At 33.8% G+C, this 20,502-nt stretch overlaps 1 protein-coding gene across 2 annotated transcripts in view; it reads left to right on the top strand.

Moving 5' to 3' along the window:
• LOC145674656 (chitin synthase chs-2-like) overlaps window positions 1-20,502 on the top strand; it is a 101,791-nt gene that overhangs the window by 31,400 nt on the left and 49,889 nt on the right. For both annotated transcript variants that reach the window (XM_081744882.1, XM_081744889.1), the window contains 6 exons: window positions 291-438; window positions 3,976-4,178; window positions 5,268-5,456; window positions 12,145-12,412; window positions 16,300-16,556; window positions 17,957-18,167. In XM_081744882.1, coding sequence (XP_081601008.1) covers window positions 291-438; window positions 3,976-4,178; window positions 5,268-5,456; window positions 12,145-12,412; window positions 16,300-16,556; window positions 17,957-18,167 — 1,276 coding nt within the window. The remainder of the gene's footprint in view (window positions 1-290; window positions 439-3,975; window positions 4,179-5,267; window positions 5,457-12,144; window positions 12,413-16,299; window positions 16,557-17,956; window positions 18,168-20,502) is intronic.

The raw sequence follows: 20,502 nt of genomic DNA, 5'->3' as shown, positions 1-20,502 counted from the left end.
AAAATTGTATATAGAAGCGAAAACAGTAACTATTTTTAATTCTATATTTTAAATGTTCACTTTTGTTTTCACGGTTACATTCGTAACATATCACAGTGTTTAGTCACTGTGTGCAATCGCCACGCCGTTTTGTTATTGCGCCTGTTAATACACTTCTTTTTGTTAATACTGCACCGACTTAATCGCATGTTGTTTGGTCTGTGCATAATTTTGTACACTGTTTTATTACAAATGCGTATTTATTTAAATAATAAAGTATTTTAAGGTTAAAATTATTCGTTTACTTTCAGATTAAACCTCAGGTTGAAATAAACAACATACCAAACATACTCAGTGCACGTGAAATTGAAGCAGTTTACTACACAGGCGCCTCTTATCTCACCCCAGTATTTCTACTCATTATCCAAGTCATAGCTGCTTATCTTGCATACATATTTGGTAAGTATTTAAATCGAAAGTTATATGCATAAACTTCTGGTCAAAAAATGTCCTCTGGAACTAATAGTGTTTACTTTCCGAGTACATGGAAATTCCATCACAGCATAAAGTTAGCGAAAATGTTTACAAGATTTGTGTGAGGTATTCTACTACACACGACCATATAATTTTCATTCCTGTTTGATAAAACAGGAAGATAGCGTATTGAGAAGATTCTTCTTGAAGGCTTCTGATAAATGGAAGACGTCAGGAGAAGTCCAACATGAGAACTCCAAACAATGTTATACGCCTGTATGCTTTATGAGTATAAACTGGAACAACGCTAGTAAAGTAGTAAGAAAAATATCAAGCTTCAAAAGCATGTTCTTTCTAAATAAACAAACAGTATACCTACCACGGTGGCTTAAATTTAAAACCAGCAATGATTTCTTCTGAAACGATCACATACAGGACTTCCACAAACCATAGACAACGAACAATCAAGATCGATTATAGCCAAATATGTGAGTTGATCAAAAAACATTCAATTGCAGTACAGAAAACACCCGCCAACACTTTTACCGCTTTGGGAAACGGTATAAAGTGGAACACATCCCACATGAGTCGTGTGCGGACTAAAAAGTAACACGAGCAAATGTGTATTTCTTTCTTTTCTGGGCAGAATGTTGATGTGCGATGAGGAATGACTTATTTATGATACTCCACATTGTATTGGTTGGCACTGTATGAATACCCCAAGGTGGTGGTTCCCAAAGAACTAAAACTGCCACTACATCAACATATGGTTATACTTTGTTTTGGTGGACTCCTCGAGGTATCGTATATGGCGAACTACTATAAATTGGTCACATGATCAATACAATAATATTCACAGCAATGAGAATTTGTGCATATAAAACTGAAAACCACAAAGGCAGTGCTTGAAATCACAGAGGTGGTATTCTACTTCGGAGGCCACATTATCATAGTGTTACCGGACACGCCATCATCAGACTTGGTTGGGAAATGTGTTTTTTATCCGTATTCCACGAACATTACCAACCACTGCAGGGATGACAGTTTCGGATCCTCGACGAGAAACCACATACTTGACGACTTCTTTGGTTCATGTTCCACTGAGATCTATCACAGTGGGATCCGTTGCCTACCCGATCATTGGATATAAGATATTGCTGCCGATAGCGATTGTCTAATTTTCTAGATACGTCTTACTTTATGTTATCACCTTTCTCTGTGTACGGTTAACATCCAACAGAACAGAACATTGGACAGAAGAAATATAGTATTGACTCCTGAAACTGTACTGTGCAGCATATATTTTATCTGCTCTACAATAAGGGTCACAATGCATGACAAAGTATGAGTGGTAAATAACCATGATATTTCAGCGTATCTACGTGGATACAGCGTCCAGAATGAAGCTATTCTTTATCAAGGCGTACTAACATACTATTCAATAGATATACTTGTAAATATACACACACTACTATGACGTAAATGGACACCGAAAAATAAGCATGTGGTCATTGCTACGTACCAGTGCACAGAAGCGAAAACTGGAGTTACTCTTTGGTGGAGCCTACTTTGGCAGCATATAATGCTTGAACCAAACATGGCGTGGTGGTATCCACTAACTGAATAAGTCATCGATGATGTAACGGGTTTTACAACTCGTCAAAGAATACCTCAAATAAATATTGTTTATTGTTTGCAATAACCAGGAGATACCAAACACTCTGTATAGGACTTGTGTCCAAAGATTGTCCGAAGCAGGCAGAGTTTGTCCCGTATTGCTTCTTCCACGCGGGTAATCAGCTTTGTGTTGTAACATGGTGTCCCATAATGCATTATTTACGTGGAGTGTCGCAATACTTGGCTGTTTCAAAGGAGGAAAGTAACTAATTTTGACCTCGGTGTATTTCACAGAATGTGCGCAAGATGTGCTCATCGAATAAAGAAAATGTTACTAAGATCACTTTTCCAAATACACTCCACACCATGACATGTCTTTTTTAACGTAGAATGTTGCAATTATGAAATATTCTGATCCGCTTCTAGTTCCTTGTCAACCATTGTCCAAGAATAGGCAAAATCGTCTTTCATCAAGAAAAGCAGCGTGGTTCAAAAAATGTTTTGACTTGCTCCTCTTGCCGATAGTCCAGATGTGTTTCCGTGTCATCTGTGGTTTTGTAAGCAGTTTTTTTTCTTTTCTTTTAGCATCGGTACATTCCAGCACTCTGCAGATACCACTGAACGGTTCGTGCTAATCTGTCAACTTCGGCTGTGATGTCATTCTTAAATTTGGAAGGGCAGTCCTTACACTCCAGATGACCGCACGTTTCAGTTTTGGCATTGGTCGCGGTCCACCTGATCTTGATCTACTCATGTCTTTGAACTTATCTATAATTGCGTTATCGTTGGTAACGATATAGATAATACAGCCTTAATGGTATACTAAATTCTATCACACTTCAAATGCGACCTTGGGTAAATTATCAGGTCTCCACACCCTCGTCTGCACTCCATGGTGTCACATGCTGTACTGCATGATCACATCACCAGCTATATCATACTCATCAGGCATACATATTCCTTAAGTGTACTATCCTGTATGTTTCCACAAAATTGTACTATCCTCCAGGTGTCTACTTATTTGACATAGTAGCATATATATATATATATATATATATATATATATATATATATATATATATATATATAAGTGATGCCCACCCCCTCTCATGACGCACCCCCCTCAATTGTCTATCCGTAGGTGTTCTTCCATCAAAAATATCTTTTCGATTAATTTTTACACTTCCTCAAACATATTTATATAGATTTTAACCCCCCCACATATTTCAATGACGCAGTTTGCGTCATAGCCCCCTTTGTGGGCACCCCTATATATATACTGCCCAATAATGCAACTTTCCAAGATGATAATATGCCAATTCATACTGCTGGAGCTGTTGATGCGTGATTTCATGTGCATCAGGATGAACTGGGACACCCAATCCCCAGCCTCAACATTTTTTAAACACCTGTGGTCAGTTCTGGAGTTCCTAATCTAGAGCAATTGTGGTCCTCCATAATCGCTGACGGAACTGCGATATTCCTCTAGAAATCATTTATAACTCACATATTTGCCTCCATCCCACGACGAATCAGAGCTATTCTGCAGCCCAACAGTGGGTCCATGCCGTATTAATTAGGTAAGTCGCATTTTCTTCAGGTGTATTAATTGATTATTTTCATAACCAAATGTATATTGAATCCTGTCAAGTTTGCACTAAATGGTATTAATTCGCTTTTCATGGCAAGAGACAGTGTCACTGATCATTTTGTTAATTGTATCAACGTAAGTAACATTTCCCCCCAGTATTGTTACCCACTATGCTACTTTTCAGTGTTTAAATAGAAAAAGAAATAGTGAAAAAGGATTAGTTTCTATTTTCAGGCTGGTTAAGCTTTGAAGAGATAGTATTAATTTATTTTGCGTTCTACAGATCTAATCTCATGTATATGTTCTCTTGACAGGGAAATTTGCTTGCAAAATAAAAATTCAAGGATTCAGTTACGCTTTACCAGTATGTTTAACCATTCCTGTGACCATCTCATTTCTAATTGCCGCATGTGGAGTTCGAAATAATGACCCTTGTGCCTTCAATAATGTGATACCTGCATACTTGTTCTTCCAGTCGATGCCATTCTACTTTTTAAGTGACTTTCTTGCTGAGCAGGTATGTGATATATAGTTTTATTCTATTTCTATTTAGGGACAACATAAAGTCTTTCATAAAACCGGTACGCCTGTTCCCAACTATGCATTCTCGTATTTCACACGCCATCAGTCCGGGAAACCCGGTTTCGGTGCCAGGAATCTCATACGGTTCGCAATTGTTTAATGAAAATTGATCAATATTCAATTATCCTTTGTGACTGATGAGGATGCAAGGTTCTGTTTTGGACGAGTTGGAAAAACAATTCCGAGATGGCAGAATTTCTTAACTAGTTGTTTTCATAGTTCAGCAATGAGCAAAAATCGACGTGAAGGTTTGCCTTAAATGGATAGTATAGCTATATGCAACGCAATATATCATTGTAATTCTTTGCACGATACTTTCGGCCTGATGTTAGAGATGCGTTTCGGAAATTGGTTTCCTCTCGAGTAGAAAACCAAACTATGTAACTATATATATATATATATATATATATATATATATATATATAATGTCTTTCTTCACTCTGCATGGAACAATGTAGTGTGGAGTAAGTGAAGTTTGTCATAGCATAAAAATACAGGAAATTTGCCATAGGTTAAAAGTACTAATACTATACTGTGCTGAGTAACACAAGTGATCTTTGCCGTTTTAATTTTGTCTCCAATTAAACAATTGATTTGAATTTTTTTAATGCACTGAAACATGTATAATTGAAATATGTATATAATTATTTGTACCTCGTATTAAATAACTGAAGTTTTTTTTACTGTATTAAATATTACACACAAATGATATAATTTAATATATTACTAATTTCGATGGGGCATATCGAAGAATTTTCATGTTTTATGTGAAACATATTCATGAAATATGATTTACTGTTTGGATTGATCTTACTGTTAGATTAAATAGGTTCCTTATTTCTATTTTAAAAATCAAACTTCATACTTAACTAATGAAACTACCTTGTTTTTATTTTTGTTAATTATTATCACCTGTACAGAGAAAACGTTCAAAAAATGTTTTCTAAAGAAATCAAAATTTATTTTTAAATATTTATTATACATGTGTTTTCTCATTATTAATGTTTTTTTAATCTTGTTCCAGTACTCATGGGTATGGCTATTCTGGCTTTTCTCACAACTGTGGATAACGAGGCATATCTGGTCACCCAAGTGTGAGCGTTTGGCATCTACGGAGATGCTGTTCGTAGCTCCCATGTACAGTGGATTCCTCATAGATCAGTCTCTTGGTATGAACAGGCGCAAAGACGACCAACCAGAGGTTACTGTGGAGGTAAGTGTTTCCTATATTGTGTCAAGAATCTACATAAGATTTTATTATTTGAAGAATTATTGTTTGGAAACATACAGTACAACATAGTTAGTGCCGCATTTACGTATAAGCTAAACAAGCTGTAAGGACTAACTATCTCGGGGGGGCCAAAAATTTAAAAGAAATAGGAAACTGGATGTACATTTCCAAAAATAACATAAAAATAAATAAAATAACATGTACATACAGCAATAGTGTGCCTCTATGATGTAAGTAATGGGGCCTCTTCCGCTAGCCTGCTCCCTAAAATGTCAGTTGATAAAGAACATTCGGGCATACAAAAGGCTCGATTACCTTCAGTAGCTTAGGAACTGATCAAACCTGAGTCCGGTTCTGAACATAGTAAAGAGTAGGCTAGGAACATATTCTCTAAGAAGAATACAGAATCAATGAGTCGGAACTGCTTCTGAATCTACGAGTAAGTTTCTAAAATTCCATGAAAAAAGTACTGCATTAAATAAAATCGCTTATTGATCAATGTATTTATAAAGATGGAAATCTTTCAAAAACATGAACTTTATAAATTTGTAACTTTACTACGAATATATATTTAGCAAACTATCGCAATCAATTTTAAAGGAAAACAAAAGACATAAGAAGGAATGGAGGAAGAATCCTTTAGTAAAAATGTAAGTGTATTTTGTTGGTCGATAACTAAGGGGTTAGGAAAAACTGATTAAATGTTCAACATTTCTTATAACTCGAAAAGCATTGTTCACGAAAGTTGTCACATATATTTCAAACAACTAAATCAATTAAGACAAATTTACTGACAATTACGAGGAGTATTTTTGAAGGAAATTCAAAATATAAAACATGTTGATACTAGGTGTATATTAGGTGTAAAACATGTTGATATTAGGTGTAGATTTATAATATCAAAACGTTCGAATAGGTTAATCAATTTCTTTTATTGTAGCGTTAATACTTCGCTTCTTTTCACAAAATGGTTTGGAAATGCTTTAGAGCTAGTGAAGATTATACCTTGTTTCAAGAACCAGTAAACATCGGCAAGGGTGTCACTTGGAAGTGATTAACCGATAGAATAGCCTTCATAAGAATTATAAAACCAAGGAAATTATAGTACTGAAAACATTCTTAAAGTTAATTCATCTCATAAATACGAGTATTGCCCCAAAAGTAATGTCTCCAAAGCATTGAGGACGCAGGGAAACTGTTGGCAACACTATTGTCTTTGTTTCGTCTATTCCCAAAGAAGCCTGCACGCAGCGAACCTCGTTAGGAAGCTCAGTCTCGGCTTGGCAGCAGTTAGTAATGGAGCTCCTACCTGGAGCTACCCCAAGTGCGAAGGTCGCACAATTATTCGATTTTAAAACTCAAAAGGTGTTAAACCGATTGAAATTAATCGCCAATTGATGGAAGTGTGTGGCTAGTTGTGAACGGATGTCAGAATCTTTTGTAAGTGGTGTACATAGTTAGCAGCTGGTCGAACAAAAATTCACGACGAAGAAAGGATCGGGAGACCATCCATTTCCGATGAGACAATCGCCAAGATTGAGTAAACCAGAGACTGACACCTGTTTCCTAAGTTGAAAGAACATTTGGCTGAAGAGTGCTTCAATAACGACGACGAGATGAAAGATAAGGTTCAAAGCTTCCTCAAACACATGGCTGCAAGCTGGTATGGTCATGGGCATACAAAAACTAACACAGCGCCTATAAAAATGCATCAACCGAAATGGTGATTATGAAGAAAAATATATAAAGGTATAAGCTTTAAAACGACATAAACATTATGGAAAATAAACATTTCTTTGCATTTCAAAAAAATAGACCTTACTTTTTGGATCACCCATGTACAATAATTGTCAAAATATCAGGCAATTAATAATTGAATTGCAACCTTATTCATTCATTGAACCTAGCATTTAATGTTCAGTTTGCATACTGTATATTGTGCGTTGACTTGTATACATTCCTCTTAAAAGTTTTCCAAAAGTATAACTTATTTGACGAGTGAAAGTATTTGTTCTCTAGAGTTGCTGTTGATATGTTAAGTGGAGTGAATAAGGCAAGCCGAGCGATGAGAGGCCAGATGGTTGATGCAATGAGTCAAATGTACTTCTCTCAGTGAAAGACAATGGAACCTTGTTACAATCTATCTTAGTGAACGTTAATCATAACATTCAATTTTCGCACATCATACTAGAACATTTATCAAATTTTGTTTTATCACAATTCCCAAATTTAAGAGTGTATTCTTCTCAAAATTTAAGTTGAGTACATCAATGTACCTAAGTCCTATGAAGAAAATAGAACTGACTCTGTACTTAACCATATAATCATATGTTGCAGTAAAGCCTTATCGAAGAAGAAGATAATTTTTTTTGTAATTGTTTATCGTAGAAGGGGATAAGGAGAACCATTCAAAATTACATGAGTCGTGGAGAACGCTTACTAAATTTTGTTTTTTGACAATCCCAAATTTAAGGAGCAGTTTTATGTACTTCCCAAATGTTAAGAATGAAGCGTGTCCGGAATGGACACCTGTATTAAATCATATCATCATAAATGTTCATCAAAGAACATAAATTAGGTCAAAAACGTAACAATACTAATATTTGATATCTTTTACTCACAAAAGAAATAAACTGGACAACATAAATTTGAAAATGAGTTCTAGAGAACATTTATCAAATTTTGTTTTGACAATTCCCACATTTAAGGAGTGGTCCTATGTACCCTTCCCTAAATTTACAAAAGGATATCAACGTACCAATGTCTTGGATTCCAATCCTGCCACGTATAGTCATATAAGATAAAAAACCCTTAGCAAAGAGAAAGTCAAAAACCGCCAAATTTTGTATTTTTAGCAATTTATACCATGAGAGAAAACGTGATGAATGACCCAAGCGTACAAACATTTACCAAATTTTATTTTTAACAATTCCTAAATTTAAGAGGTGGTCCTATGAACCTTTCCAAATTTTGAGAAAGAAATATCAATGTATCCATGCACTATAAGCAGGATCACATAACTTCATCAAAAATGATAAATTAGGTCAATAACATACCACGTGGCACGATGTATTACTTACATTTACATTTTGGTAATTTTTACCTACAGGAATTGGTAATCAGGACCAATTAAAATTTACAGTGGAACCTAGAGAACATTTACCAATTATCGTTTTTTGACCATATCCAAATTTAGGGGTGTCCTAGGTACCCTCCCAAAATTTTGCAGAAGCATCAATGTACCCAGGTCGTATGAAAGAGAATGGATTCCCCTTCTCGCACTTATAATCATATAAAGTAATAAAGACTCATCAAAAAAGAAAAATAAGTCAATAACCGACCTCGTGGCGAACGCGTGACCGTGCTAATATTTGACAATTGTTATGCCCACAAAAGAAAACGAGATGGATCACCCAAATCTACCGTAGTACATATTAGGTTCTAAAAAACATTTACCAATTATTGTTCTTTTTGACCAATCCCAAATTTAAGGGGTGAGCTAATGTGCCCTTCCCAAAATTTAAGAGGGGTGTATCAATATACATATGTTTTATGAAAGGGAATGGATCCCTGTACACACTCGTGTAACCATATAAGGTAATAACCCATCAAATAGGATAAATTAGGTCAAAACCTCCGAAATTTGAAATTTTGGCAAGTTTTTACTCATGAAAGGGAACGAGATGGGCCACCTAAACTAACAGAGGTATAAACCTTGACCTTATACTACCACACCAAATTTTTAAGTTTGTCAATTTCCAAAATTTAATAGGGGTGGGCCCCTACCAAAATTTAGGGGGTGGGCCAAGATACCCCTGCAAAAATTTAGATAGGGTGGTCCTATGCACCCCTGGACATGGACCATGACCCCTGGACCAGGGACCCAAGGGCAAAAAATTTGCCTCAACTGTCGCCTTTACTACTATTAAAGGGGCAATCCAAATGAAATCGACAAATGATGGTTGCTGACAAAATTTAGTTTTTTTAATTATTTTTTTTATCTAAGTTTGTACAACATTCAGGGGGTTGAAAGGGGTATTCATTTATTTTTTTAGCAGCGCAGGTTTTGTCGTAGTGGCCATTTTGTATAGGTGCTTGAGCGTATTTTGAACTTTTCAGAGGATTTTGTTAAACGCTGCAACTTTTTAGGTTTTAATGATAATGAGTTTAAACCAAAACCATATGAAAGTTAATGGAATGGACAACATTTTGTTTTCTGTGCACATTGAGACGTACTTCAGAACGTCGAAAGAAAAAGCTCTGAACATTGCGGTTGGAAACCTAGAAATGGCCATTTTGGAATGTACATTTTGAAACAACATAAATGAGACTCACCTTCACTTTTTGGGCTACTTAGAGACTAAACAGCAAAGTCACAAACAAGTTTCAGATCTGAGAACCATATACTTAATTTTTTAGGAATTTTTAAACATTGCAAATTTTCGAAAATCGTGTATTTTCACCATCAAATATCTCAGGAAGGACACAAGTGAAAAATCTCAAATTTGCACAAAATAGATGATAGTTATTCAGTACCATGTCGGTAAAATTGCATCATTGAGACTTGAGTGGTTTCTGAATTAAAAGTTTCTTTTTCACTGGAACTTAATATCATGAAGCGCCATGAGGAGTGGACATAAACTTTGTAGCAAAAGTCAAAATAACACGACAGTAATGTTTAATGGTAAAGTATGCATAATTCATGAATCATATCTTGTAAAAAAAACTAAACGCCTCTGTTATTTCTTTTCTGCCTATAGCGCTGCTGTTAAGACATCAGTGAGGTAAACAGTTGACTAATTTGTGTACAGAGTTCGGCACTGATATTGAAAGTACGACCTGTAAGAGTTGTGAACTCTGTGGGTGTGAGTTTCCGGAGAACCTTAATGCTTGGCACCCACACTTTGTCATTCGTAGATAGTTTAAAAAAGGTTCTTGGGCCATGGAGATGGAAAAAAAATAATAAAAAGATAGTTTTTTTTCCTGACTGATGTCTTTAATTCTCTCAATCCACCATTTCTCGTCGGAAATACAGGCTACGGTATCATTAAGGGCAAATAACAACATGCTATGTTTTTCATAACACCTTATTTGTGTTTGCGTCAGAGGTATAAATCTATGATTTGATCTGGCAATGATAATTCTTTTACAAGTAGCAAATCTCGACAGCACTTCTTCTGATAAAACTTAGATAAATCGTATGTCTGAGATACTATCAACACAAAACCTGTACATCTGTTGAGCTGTTAAAATCGCGATTTTCACATCATTGCAACAACTTATAACTCAGAGACCACTCAAGTCGCAGTGATGCAATTTTACTCACTTGTTACTGTCCAACCATCGTCTATTTTCACTTGTGTCCTTCCTGAGATATTTGATGATGAAAATACACGATTTTCGAAAATTCGCAATGTTTAAAAATTTCCAGAAAATCAAGTATATGGTTCTCAGATCTGAAACTTATTTGGGGCGTTTTTTACTATCTAATCTCTATGTAGACAAAAAATTGAAGGTGAGTCTCATTTATTTTGTTTCAAAATGTACATTCCAAAATGGCCATTTCTAGGTTTCCAACCGCAATGTTCAGAGCTTTTGCTTTCAACGTTTTGAAGTACGTCTCAATGTGCACAGAACACAGAATGTCCATTCCATTAACTTTCATATGGTTTTGGTTTAAACTCATTATCTTTAAAACCTAAAAAGTTACAGCGATTAAAGGAATCCTCTGAAAAGTGAAAAATACGCACACACACCTATACAAAATGGCCGCTACAAACAAACCTGCGCGGCTAAAATATAAATGAATACCCGTTTTCAACTCCCTGAATGTGGTACAATCTTAGGTAAAAAAAAAAAAAAAATTAAAAATTAATAAATTTTATCAACAACTTTTGACCTGGAAATTGGTCGATTTCATTTAGATTGCCCCTGAAATGAGGAAATAAAAATCAACGAAACAAAATATGTATTTGAAATTAGTTCAATGTGTATATGTAGACTCTTTGAAAGATTCTCATACTCAAAACAAGAAATAATAGCTGCTTACAATTGAAAGAAGCTAATATAGGACTCGATAGGGTACATAAAGATATCACCTATAGATAAAGTGTTTAAATATTTGTTAGATTTTCTTATACAAATCTTATTATATATATTGTGAATCTAGAGAGGAGTTTTATCACTTAAATAATAATAATAATGATAAATAAATTTTCTAACAAAATACAAATATTTCGTGATATACTTTTAATCAGAAACAATTATGAAATGCATCAAATTATTCTTATATTTATTAGTTACTATTAAATATGTTTTATAATTGGCACTAAAAGTGATCTAAAATGATATTCTACAATTGGTGTTTATAAATATACTGACATCATTGTATCTATACTGTAATAGCTAAAAGAAGGACCAATGTCTATTAACTCACAACTTCTTAGTAAATGCTCACCTAAGTATTACACTAAACAGCATGTAAAAATATTTTTTCAATTATTTTATTTACTCACTATGCCTCCGGGTACGTATACTGTATTTATTAATACAACTATGATTAATTTTTAATTTTTCCACTTTCGTTTATTGAACATTGGTCCTTTTTCTACCAATATATATATGTATCTGCATGGTTGTTTAATTTGAAACTATCACTTTATCAAAATAGGATTTAGAATTGGACAAAATTGACAAGAAAGAAGATTATCTGGACAACATTTCTTTGGCGTCAAAATCAAATTTGAGGGATCCAAGTCAGGTGAAAGCGAAAGATCATATTCCAAAGATTTACGCATGCGCTACCATGTGGCATGAGACGAAAGACGAAATGTTAGAGATGTTGAAGTCAATTTTGAGAATGGACGAAGACCAATCGGCACGGAGGAATGCTCAAAAGTTGTTGGGTATTGTGGATCATGATTACTACGAATTTGAAAGTAAGTTTATTGTTATTATAAAATAGTAATATCTGTCAATAATGATAGTGTTTAAATAGGTGCTTGAATTAGCCTAGTATTCAGTAAATATTTTGTACTCTCAATGTTATTTAGCAAGAGAAAAACTGAAGCTAAAGAACCTATTCCTATTATCAACATTAAGTTTTCATTATAACAAATAGGTTGTACTCAAATGTACCGATAAACTAACAGAGACATTGAAACATTTTGCCATAATATGTAACAGGATATTATTAATATGTATCATTCAGTAAATGAATTTAAAGTTATTTTTAATCTAGATTCCGCTGGTAGAAAATAGAAAATGAATAACCAAGGGCGCCGATCCTTGAGGGCGGGTCCCTAATGGTCATGTGGGCCCCATGTATTTTTACGAGTATGTATTTTTATGAATATTCCATATTTTGTATAGTTTGAATTCAATTTGTCTTGAAATCCTCATATATGCCTTCTTTGACCCCTGTCTGCAACCAAACACACATTTAAATGCCCCGCCCCTAAAGTTACAGAGAAATTGGCGCCCTTGTGAATAACCAGAACCAAGTAAGGTAGAAACATGTATTTATGTAGAATACTGGTACAGGACCTTCGATACTCAACAACGGCGTTTTGTGAGCGTGTAGGAAACTAGTACTTCCGAATTTGCAGTGGCAGTTGACAATGTGCCAAAGGATTGATCATGTGTTTACAGCACCAAACTCAAACTGAACCTGAACATTAAAGGCATTTTATGGCAAGATAAAAAGATTTAGTTCGTGCAGTTAACTTGCTTTGAGTTGCTGGATAATGTTAGTGTTGCAAAATTACCGAACAAAGTTTCTCATGTAAAAACATTATTAGCAACAATGGTAGCGAAGTGAAGAACATTGCTTTCTATTGCTTTTATATATACCCAAGTAACATCCTTTTCCATTTTTATAATTGTGGACTGAGGTGCAATCGTCGTCAAACCAACATGCACATCTCTAGGTCCGAAACACAAATAAGAGACAAACTACAAAATAAATTTCAACTTAGTACAAATCTACTGTGTACCATAAAAGCTGAGAATGCCCTGTTGTCCAGAAGAGAAACTTTAAGTTTGTGTTTCTTATTTTCAAATTATTGTTGGTTACACTATTATTGCACCCAGGTCCAAAATTGTAAAATCCATTCAACTGTTCAAAAGATTTTTGTAGAGAAACGATATTAACAGACATCAAGAAAAGTGCTAACAAGCAGAAAGTGATAATAAAGCGCTTAAAAATATAAAATAATTAACTGCTATTATGTACAAAAGGTTTTGAAGTCTGTGCCAAACCACCAAACAAATCAATTAATAAGTTTCGAAGGTAATTTTATGAAGCATTAATTTGTTCGGCTCAACAGAGACTTCAAACAATTTTATGGACCATAGTAATAACTTATTTTCTGCTTTTAAGCTCTTTCATTATTATTATTATTATTATTATTATTATTATTATTATTATTATTATTATTATTATTATTATTATTATTATTATTATTATTATTATTATTATTATTATTATTTTCTGCTTTTTAGTGCATTTTTTAAAGTCAGTTATATTTCTTTTAATTTTATTTCCCTTTTCCACTTTTTCTTTACCACAGTAATTCAGGTAGATACCTAAATTAAAGGTAGGACGCTAACTTCTCTTAAAATGGGTCGGTCTACGAAACATGCTTGACAAATATATATATATATGCGTTACAAAATTATATCTGAATATACGGTATTAATATACACCTGCTGAGGAGTTTCGTTTCTAACTACAAAGATTGTCATTAGATTCTAATCATCTTCATCTGGAGACCACTGATGTACTTGACATATTTCCGTATAACACAGCTCTTTCCTTGCTAAATCCATTCCATTTTTATTCCTATTCTTTTCCTTCCTGCTTTGAATCTCCGTGACAAAGACTCCAGGGAAGAGTCGAAAGCTTGGAATTTTAAAGAAAATTCAGGACTACAGGAATCTGTAAGTAAAATGATGGCTTCTAGTTAGTTATTATAACATTACACATCTTATACTTTTCGATCGAACTTCTCTATAATTATCAATACAGCGTTAGAAATTGCCATTTTAATTAATATAACAGTACCTTTGTAAGTGCAACAATAAGGAGTTATGTTCTAAATTGTATTACGAAATTGAGGATCGGATAATACTTTAAAAAAATTTACGAAATAAACCATAAATTGCTCATAAACCATAAATTGCCATTGGTTGATGGTCTACCATAAATTGCTCGCTGGTTAAATATGAAATCAAATTCAAGATCATTCCAGTACATTTCATAGATAAACATTTTACTGTGAAAGAACCACGAAAGAAGTAATCAATACTTTACTACAAATACTTGAGTACAATGCTAAGAAATAAACTAGTTTTATAGACAGATAGCACATAATGAATCACTTAAGTACATTGCCACATATTAAACTCACGTTATATTGGGTGGGCCATCGGCTGATTTCTTTTCAAAGGTAGCAGCAAAGAAACACCATTCAATATTGTGCAGGTGCATTCAATATATAGTTCAACGTTTGTTGTTTTATTGAAAAGAGTACAACTTCCGATTAGATATCGACAGAAATTTAATTGAAATGACTGCTTTGACTCTCTTGGCAGTAGGCCATCTTATCAACCCAATTTTGCGGTACATGTTCGATAGTTTGTGGCGCTATTTCACGAATAGCTAGGTCAAAAATATACTTAAGTGCCTGAATCATTTCTGGATTATAATTGGCACCCTACCTTTAACCCTTATCTTTAACGGCACCCAACGAAAATAAATAAATAAATAAAATCTGATGGGATCAAATTGCAGTTTCAAAATGGCCTTAAAAAGTTCGCCACGCCTAATGCAGCTATTACTGAAAAAATAAATAAATAAAAGGTGAGCATGCATCTGAAGTGCTTTCCGTTGATCATCACCTCAAAAAAAAAAAAAAAAAAAAAAAAAAAAAGGGGGGGGGGGGCAATAATACCGCCACTCCACAAACTACATTTAACAGTCACACATTAAGGATGTATTGGCTTCTTGACGAGGACGTGTGGGTTTTCCGAGCTCCAAATACGGAAGTTTCGCCGCCGAGGTGAAAATGCTCCTCATGTAATAAATGATTTATGAGCAAAACGGACGTCAACTTTGAGCTGTTCTAAAGCCCAAACAAAGAAGCGATAACGAAGGAGGGTGTCCTTTTGCTTCGATTCCTGAGTAAATTGCACTTTGTATGCGAATAATCCCAAGTAATTATGCAGAATTCGCTTCAGGCTAAATGCGGCTAATGCTCAGTTGCTATGATCTGTGGCGAGTTAAGGTTAAGTTCGAGGCACACACTTTCGGCAACAGCAACAATATTCTGGACCAAGCGCACTGGACGCACACAGAATACCTTGTGTTATCACTTAACATGATAATCTCACGAACTTCCTGCATGAACTTGCGTACAACAGATGTGGTTGGTGCATTATTTTGATCAAACTTTCATTTCAAACTTCGCACTGTTTCGGCAACTCAACACTCAGTTTGGAAATTTGAAGGTTTCTAACATTTCCCAACGTTGTTCAAGATTAAATCGATTCATTTCAAACCGCGAAGAAATGATACTGTTTCTTTCATTTGTTTGGGCACGAACGAGCTATCACTTTCAACATAACATGTATTTTAGAAAGAAACCACCTGTTGACCCATCCTTAAAAGCCATAGAATTAAAGTTCAAACACCACAGAAACAAGCGGTTTAGAAACAGCATCATTCAAAGAGTTAAACTTCATTTAGTGTAATTCCATAGGATAAACTCACTTTCATAAGTTTTAAATTTAAAAATATTCTTTCAATGAATGTTACTTTTTTTAGCTCATATATTTTTCGACGATGCCTTTGAACTGGACGATAATGACGAAAGTGTTGTAAATTCTTTTGTGAGACAATTAGTGGAGACGGTGGATGAAGCCGTGAAGAAATACTACAAAGAACAAATCAAAATTAGACCACCGACCAAATTTCCAACTCCTTATGGAGGACGTCTGGTCTGGATATTGCCTGGAAAAAATAGAATAATCACACATCTTAAGGACCAATCAAAGATAAGAAAGAAGAAACGATGGAGTCAGGTAAATAGCATTTTGAGAAATAATACAAAAAAAAAAAAAAAAAAAAAAGCTGTGTGTGTAATGTAAAATCACACAGCAAGTTAAGAGCTGTGTGATTTTACATTACACAATCACCTTTGTAAAGGTTGTTGAAATGATGACAGCATTAGTTGCACTTTGTCTACGAAAAAGAGGTTGGGCAATCTTTGAAGATCGCCAATGTAAAAAATGTTTAGAAATATTTTTCGTTTCGTCTATAGACCTTGTGACAGAAGAAACAAAAATTTTAGGAATGATCCAAAAAATAGATCAAAAGATTGCGATCTTGGCCAATGATCACAAAAAAATGCATTAAAAGATTGCGACCTTGGCCCATAATTAGTTTTTGGATCAGTGACGACAAAATTTTTGAACGGCCCCTAAATCGATTTTTCGTGTCTTTTACGGAATAAGCACATACTGAGTTAAGTGTTAGTTTGGGTTTGCCTACACTATATGTAGTTATTCAAATATAAGGCCTACAAGAAAATTTTTGCCTGAAATATATTGGATCTTTTGATCCAAAAATACTTTTTGTGGCAAATCACTTGGTTGAATTTTTATAAAATTGGAATCAACGTATTCATGTTGCAAATACTGACAATGAACAAACATTTTAAGTTGGTAGGAGTTTCTAATGTTCTCTATAATCAGTCAGATTAATCAGACAATTATTTTATGAAATATATGACTACTGAAGAATATTACAGTATCCCATTAATGTTTTGATTTTGTTGTATACTTGTGATGCAATACATACCATTCGTTTTCCCAATATGACTATGTTCATTCCTTTATAATGATTTAGCTTCCGCTTTTTTACAAATGTGCTTAAATTGTGCCTATATATATATATATATATATATATATATATATATATATATATATATATATATATATATATATATATATATATATGTGTGTGTGTGTGTGTGTGTGTGTGTGTGTAATGATGTTCCTATATATTTTTATTACAAAATTTGTTGATGTGTTGATAATAACAAGCACTGATTTTTTTCTTTCATTACATTTGGATCTAATTTCTATAGCTTATAGCAACCCTGATATGTATTGTCTGATAATAATCAACCAGGTCAAACTGTTGAATTTTAAGAACAAATGTTGCTCTTTTGTGAAGACCAGAAGATTTCGTTCCAAGTCTCTAACTAGCTTTCATTATTGACTAGTTTCTTCATACTAACCCTGAGGAAGGGAACGACATTGATTCTTTACGAATTTCATCATAGGACTTTACTAGTTACTAGAGAGCATTTTTTTTAAAAAGTTTAGACTATCACAAAGCTTTAACTCATGTTTGTATATAGTTGCATAGACTTTACTTTGCACAATGTATTACTTACTTCATTTATTTCTTCTAATAGGTTATGTACATGTATTATTTGTTGGGCTACCGTCTCATGGATAGGAATATGCACATCAATAGGAAACACGTGATAGCTGAGAATACATATATTTTAGCATTGGATGGAGACATTGATTTTCAACCAGACGCTGTCCGAAAGTTACTTGATCTCATGGCAAAAAACAAGGATCTTGGTGCTGCTTGCGGTCGAATTCATCCTGTTGGATCAGGTACTACTACTTTTGCATTACAACAATTTCTATCATTACTACTACTAAAATACTTACTAGTTATCGCATTTGAAAGGCAAAATTGAACTAATCGAGGTTATCAAATAAATTTAATCCTGGAGGTCACCCATAAATGACTATCCTCAGTGATTTTCTTTCCCCCATAAAATTAGAAAAATTGTGACTGATTTTTGAGGAAAAATTTATATGCGTTTCTAATCTCCTTCTAACAATTTTCCCTAAATAAGATTACCCAAAAATCGCTCCTACCTCAGATGTTTAGTAGCACACATATCCTTTCACTGACACTCTTCCAGAAAGATTTACTAACAATTTGCTTAAGTCGTTTTTTCACCTTAGTCGGCTGAAAGAATCGAAGTAATTACGTAAGAACGAATAATAGAATATAAATAGCTTCATAAAGAGATACTGTTTTGCTTTGTGTAACTGTAATTTGTTCCCTGTGCGCTTTGCTGGCTTCTTTAATATTAATTGTTAAATTTGTATTTCTTTTAATTAACGAGCTGTACTTGAGCAGAGATAAAAAGAATTAAATAACCAATTCTCGTTATGTCCCAGAAACAATCAAAAAAACTACTGAAAAGGAAGTAAAAAATTATATCGATGAATCTTAAAATTCTATAGTAGCTCAAATACCTGTTCTTTGCACGAGACGAATAATATTTATGCAAAATCTTTGAAATAAAAAAGCGTGAAATATATAATGGCAAGATATGACAGACTGGCCAGCTGGAATGCCAGTTCTTTGTAATAGGAAGAATACTCAAGGCTAATGCAAAAGAACGTGAATTGTAATGTATGCAACCCAGTCGACAGTAAAAACGGATGGGTTGCTTACTTCATAAGTATTGATTGACTGTACATGTACATTTGCATAAATTTTGATCCCCCCCAATCCCCTTCTAGTCGAAAATCGAGAAAACTGCTTCGTACGCGATTCGATTAGATGTGGTGAACATCTATATGTCTACGTGGTGGCGTTAGGTGGCTTCTTTCGATGCGAAAATTTACGGACACAAAGACACACATATATACCTTATTTTATACCTATTAAAGAATAAATTAGTATAGACATAGATAAAAATTGCTAGATCAAAACAAAGTTTCACTTTTACTCTCTCAATCTCAGCAATTTTCATTATTTTCACTTTTAATCTCTCAATAGTTTTCACTCGCGCTTTATACGGTAATATTTTATAGATTGGATATGCACATCATAATTCACAATTTAAGCATGTAACCAAAATTATAATTTATTTAATCAAAACATATTTTCATTTTTAATTTCCAATCTCATAAATTTCACGCACGCTTTATACAATAATCTTCGACTACAGAAATACAAATCACTCAACAAAACAACGTTCAGACAGTGTCTGCTGATGCCAATATGTTCAGTTAGTTGGCGAAACCGTTACAAATTTATTATTTTTAAATAAACGTTGCTTTGTACATTGATTTATGATTTTAGTTTAGTTACTTAAGATAACAAAGCTAGTATGAACCAGTTAACTAATCTTTGATACATGGCTACATACATATTGTAATTTATAGTTTAAGTATGTAGCCAAAAGTTGCGTACATTTTCTTTAACTAGAAATATTAACAAGTTCAGTTGTATTCTATTTCCTTCATTTAAAATTGATATTCACCGCCTAATAAGATTCGACAAATATCCCTGTTACCTATTAGAGATTAAATTAATAATCGTTAAATCTTTGTTTTGTTTATATTATTATTAGTAGTAATAATTCAGTGTAATCAATATTTGAACGCAAGATATTTCTGGACATTGATAGCAGGGTGGATTGATTTAAATCAATCTGATTTAAATCACGATTTAAATCAAGATTTAAATCACTTGATTTTTTAAATAAAAATCGTTGATTTAAATCGAATTCCGAACTAAATTAATTTAAAGTGAAAATAAGTAAAATCCCGTTTCTGTTCTGTTATTTCGATTCTCAAATGTACAGTATAGTATGAAAACAAGTGTCATGCAAAGGATGATTAGGGAAAATCCCGTTTTTGAACAGGTAACGGAGCAATCCTGCTTTCTTCTTTCCGTAACATTGGGTTTGGGTTTTAAAATCGTTAACTATTCCAACGGGGAAATCACCATCGACATTTAAGACGAAAATTCTTTTTTGTGCGTGTCTGTCTGTTCTCAGATAATAGGGCGTATTTAGAGGGGTCCTATCCCCTTTCCATTTTTTTAGTTAATTTTATAATTTTAGGCGAAATTTATGTATTTCATGCCGCAAGCTACTTCTGAGTTTTTAAAAATAGGCCTCTGCCAAATATCAGTAACTTT

Source organism: Thermobia domestica, chromosome 2 (assembly GCF_964235325.1).
Source record: "Thermobia domestica chromosome 2, izTheDome1.hap1.1, whole genome shotgun sequence".
NCBI lineage: Eukaryota > Metazoa > Arthropoda > Insecta > Zygentoma > Lepismatidae > Thermobia > Thermobia domestica.
This window is presented reverse-complemented; position numbering and strand designations above follow the sequence as displayed.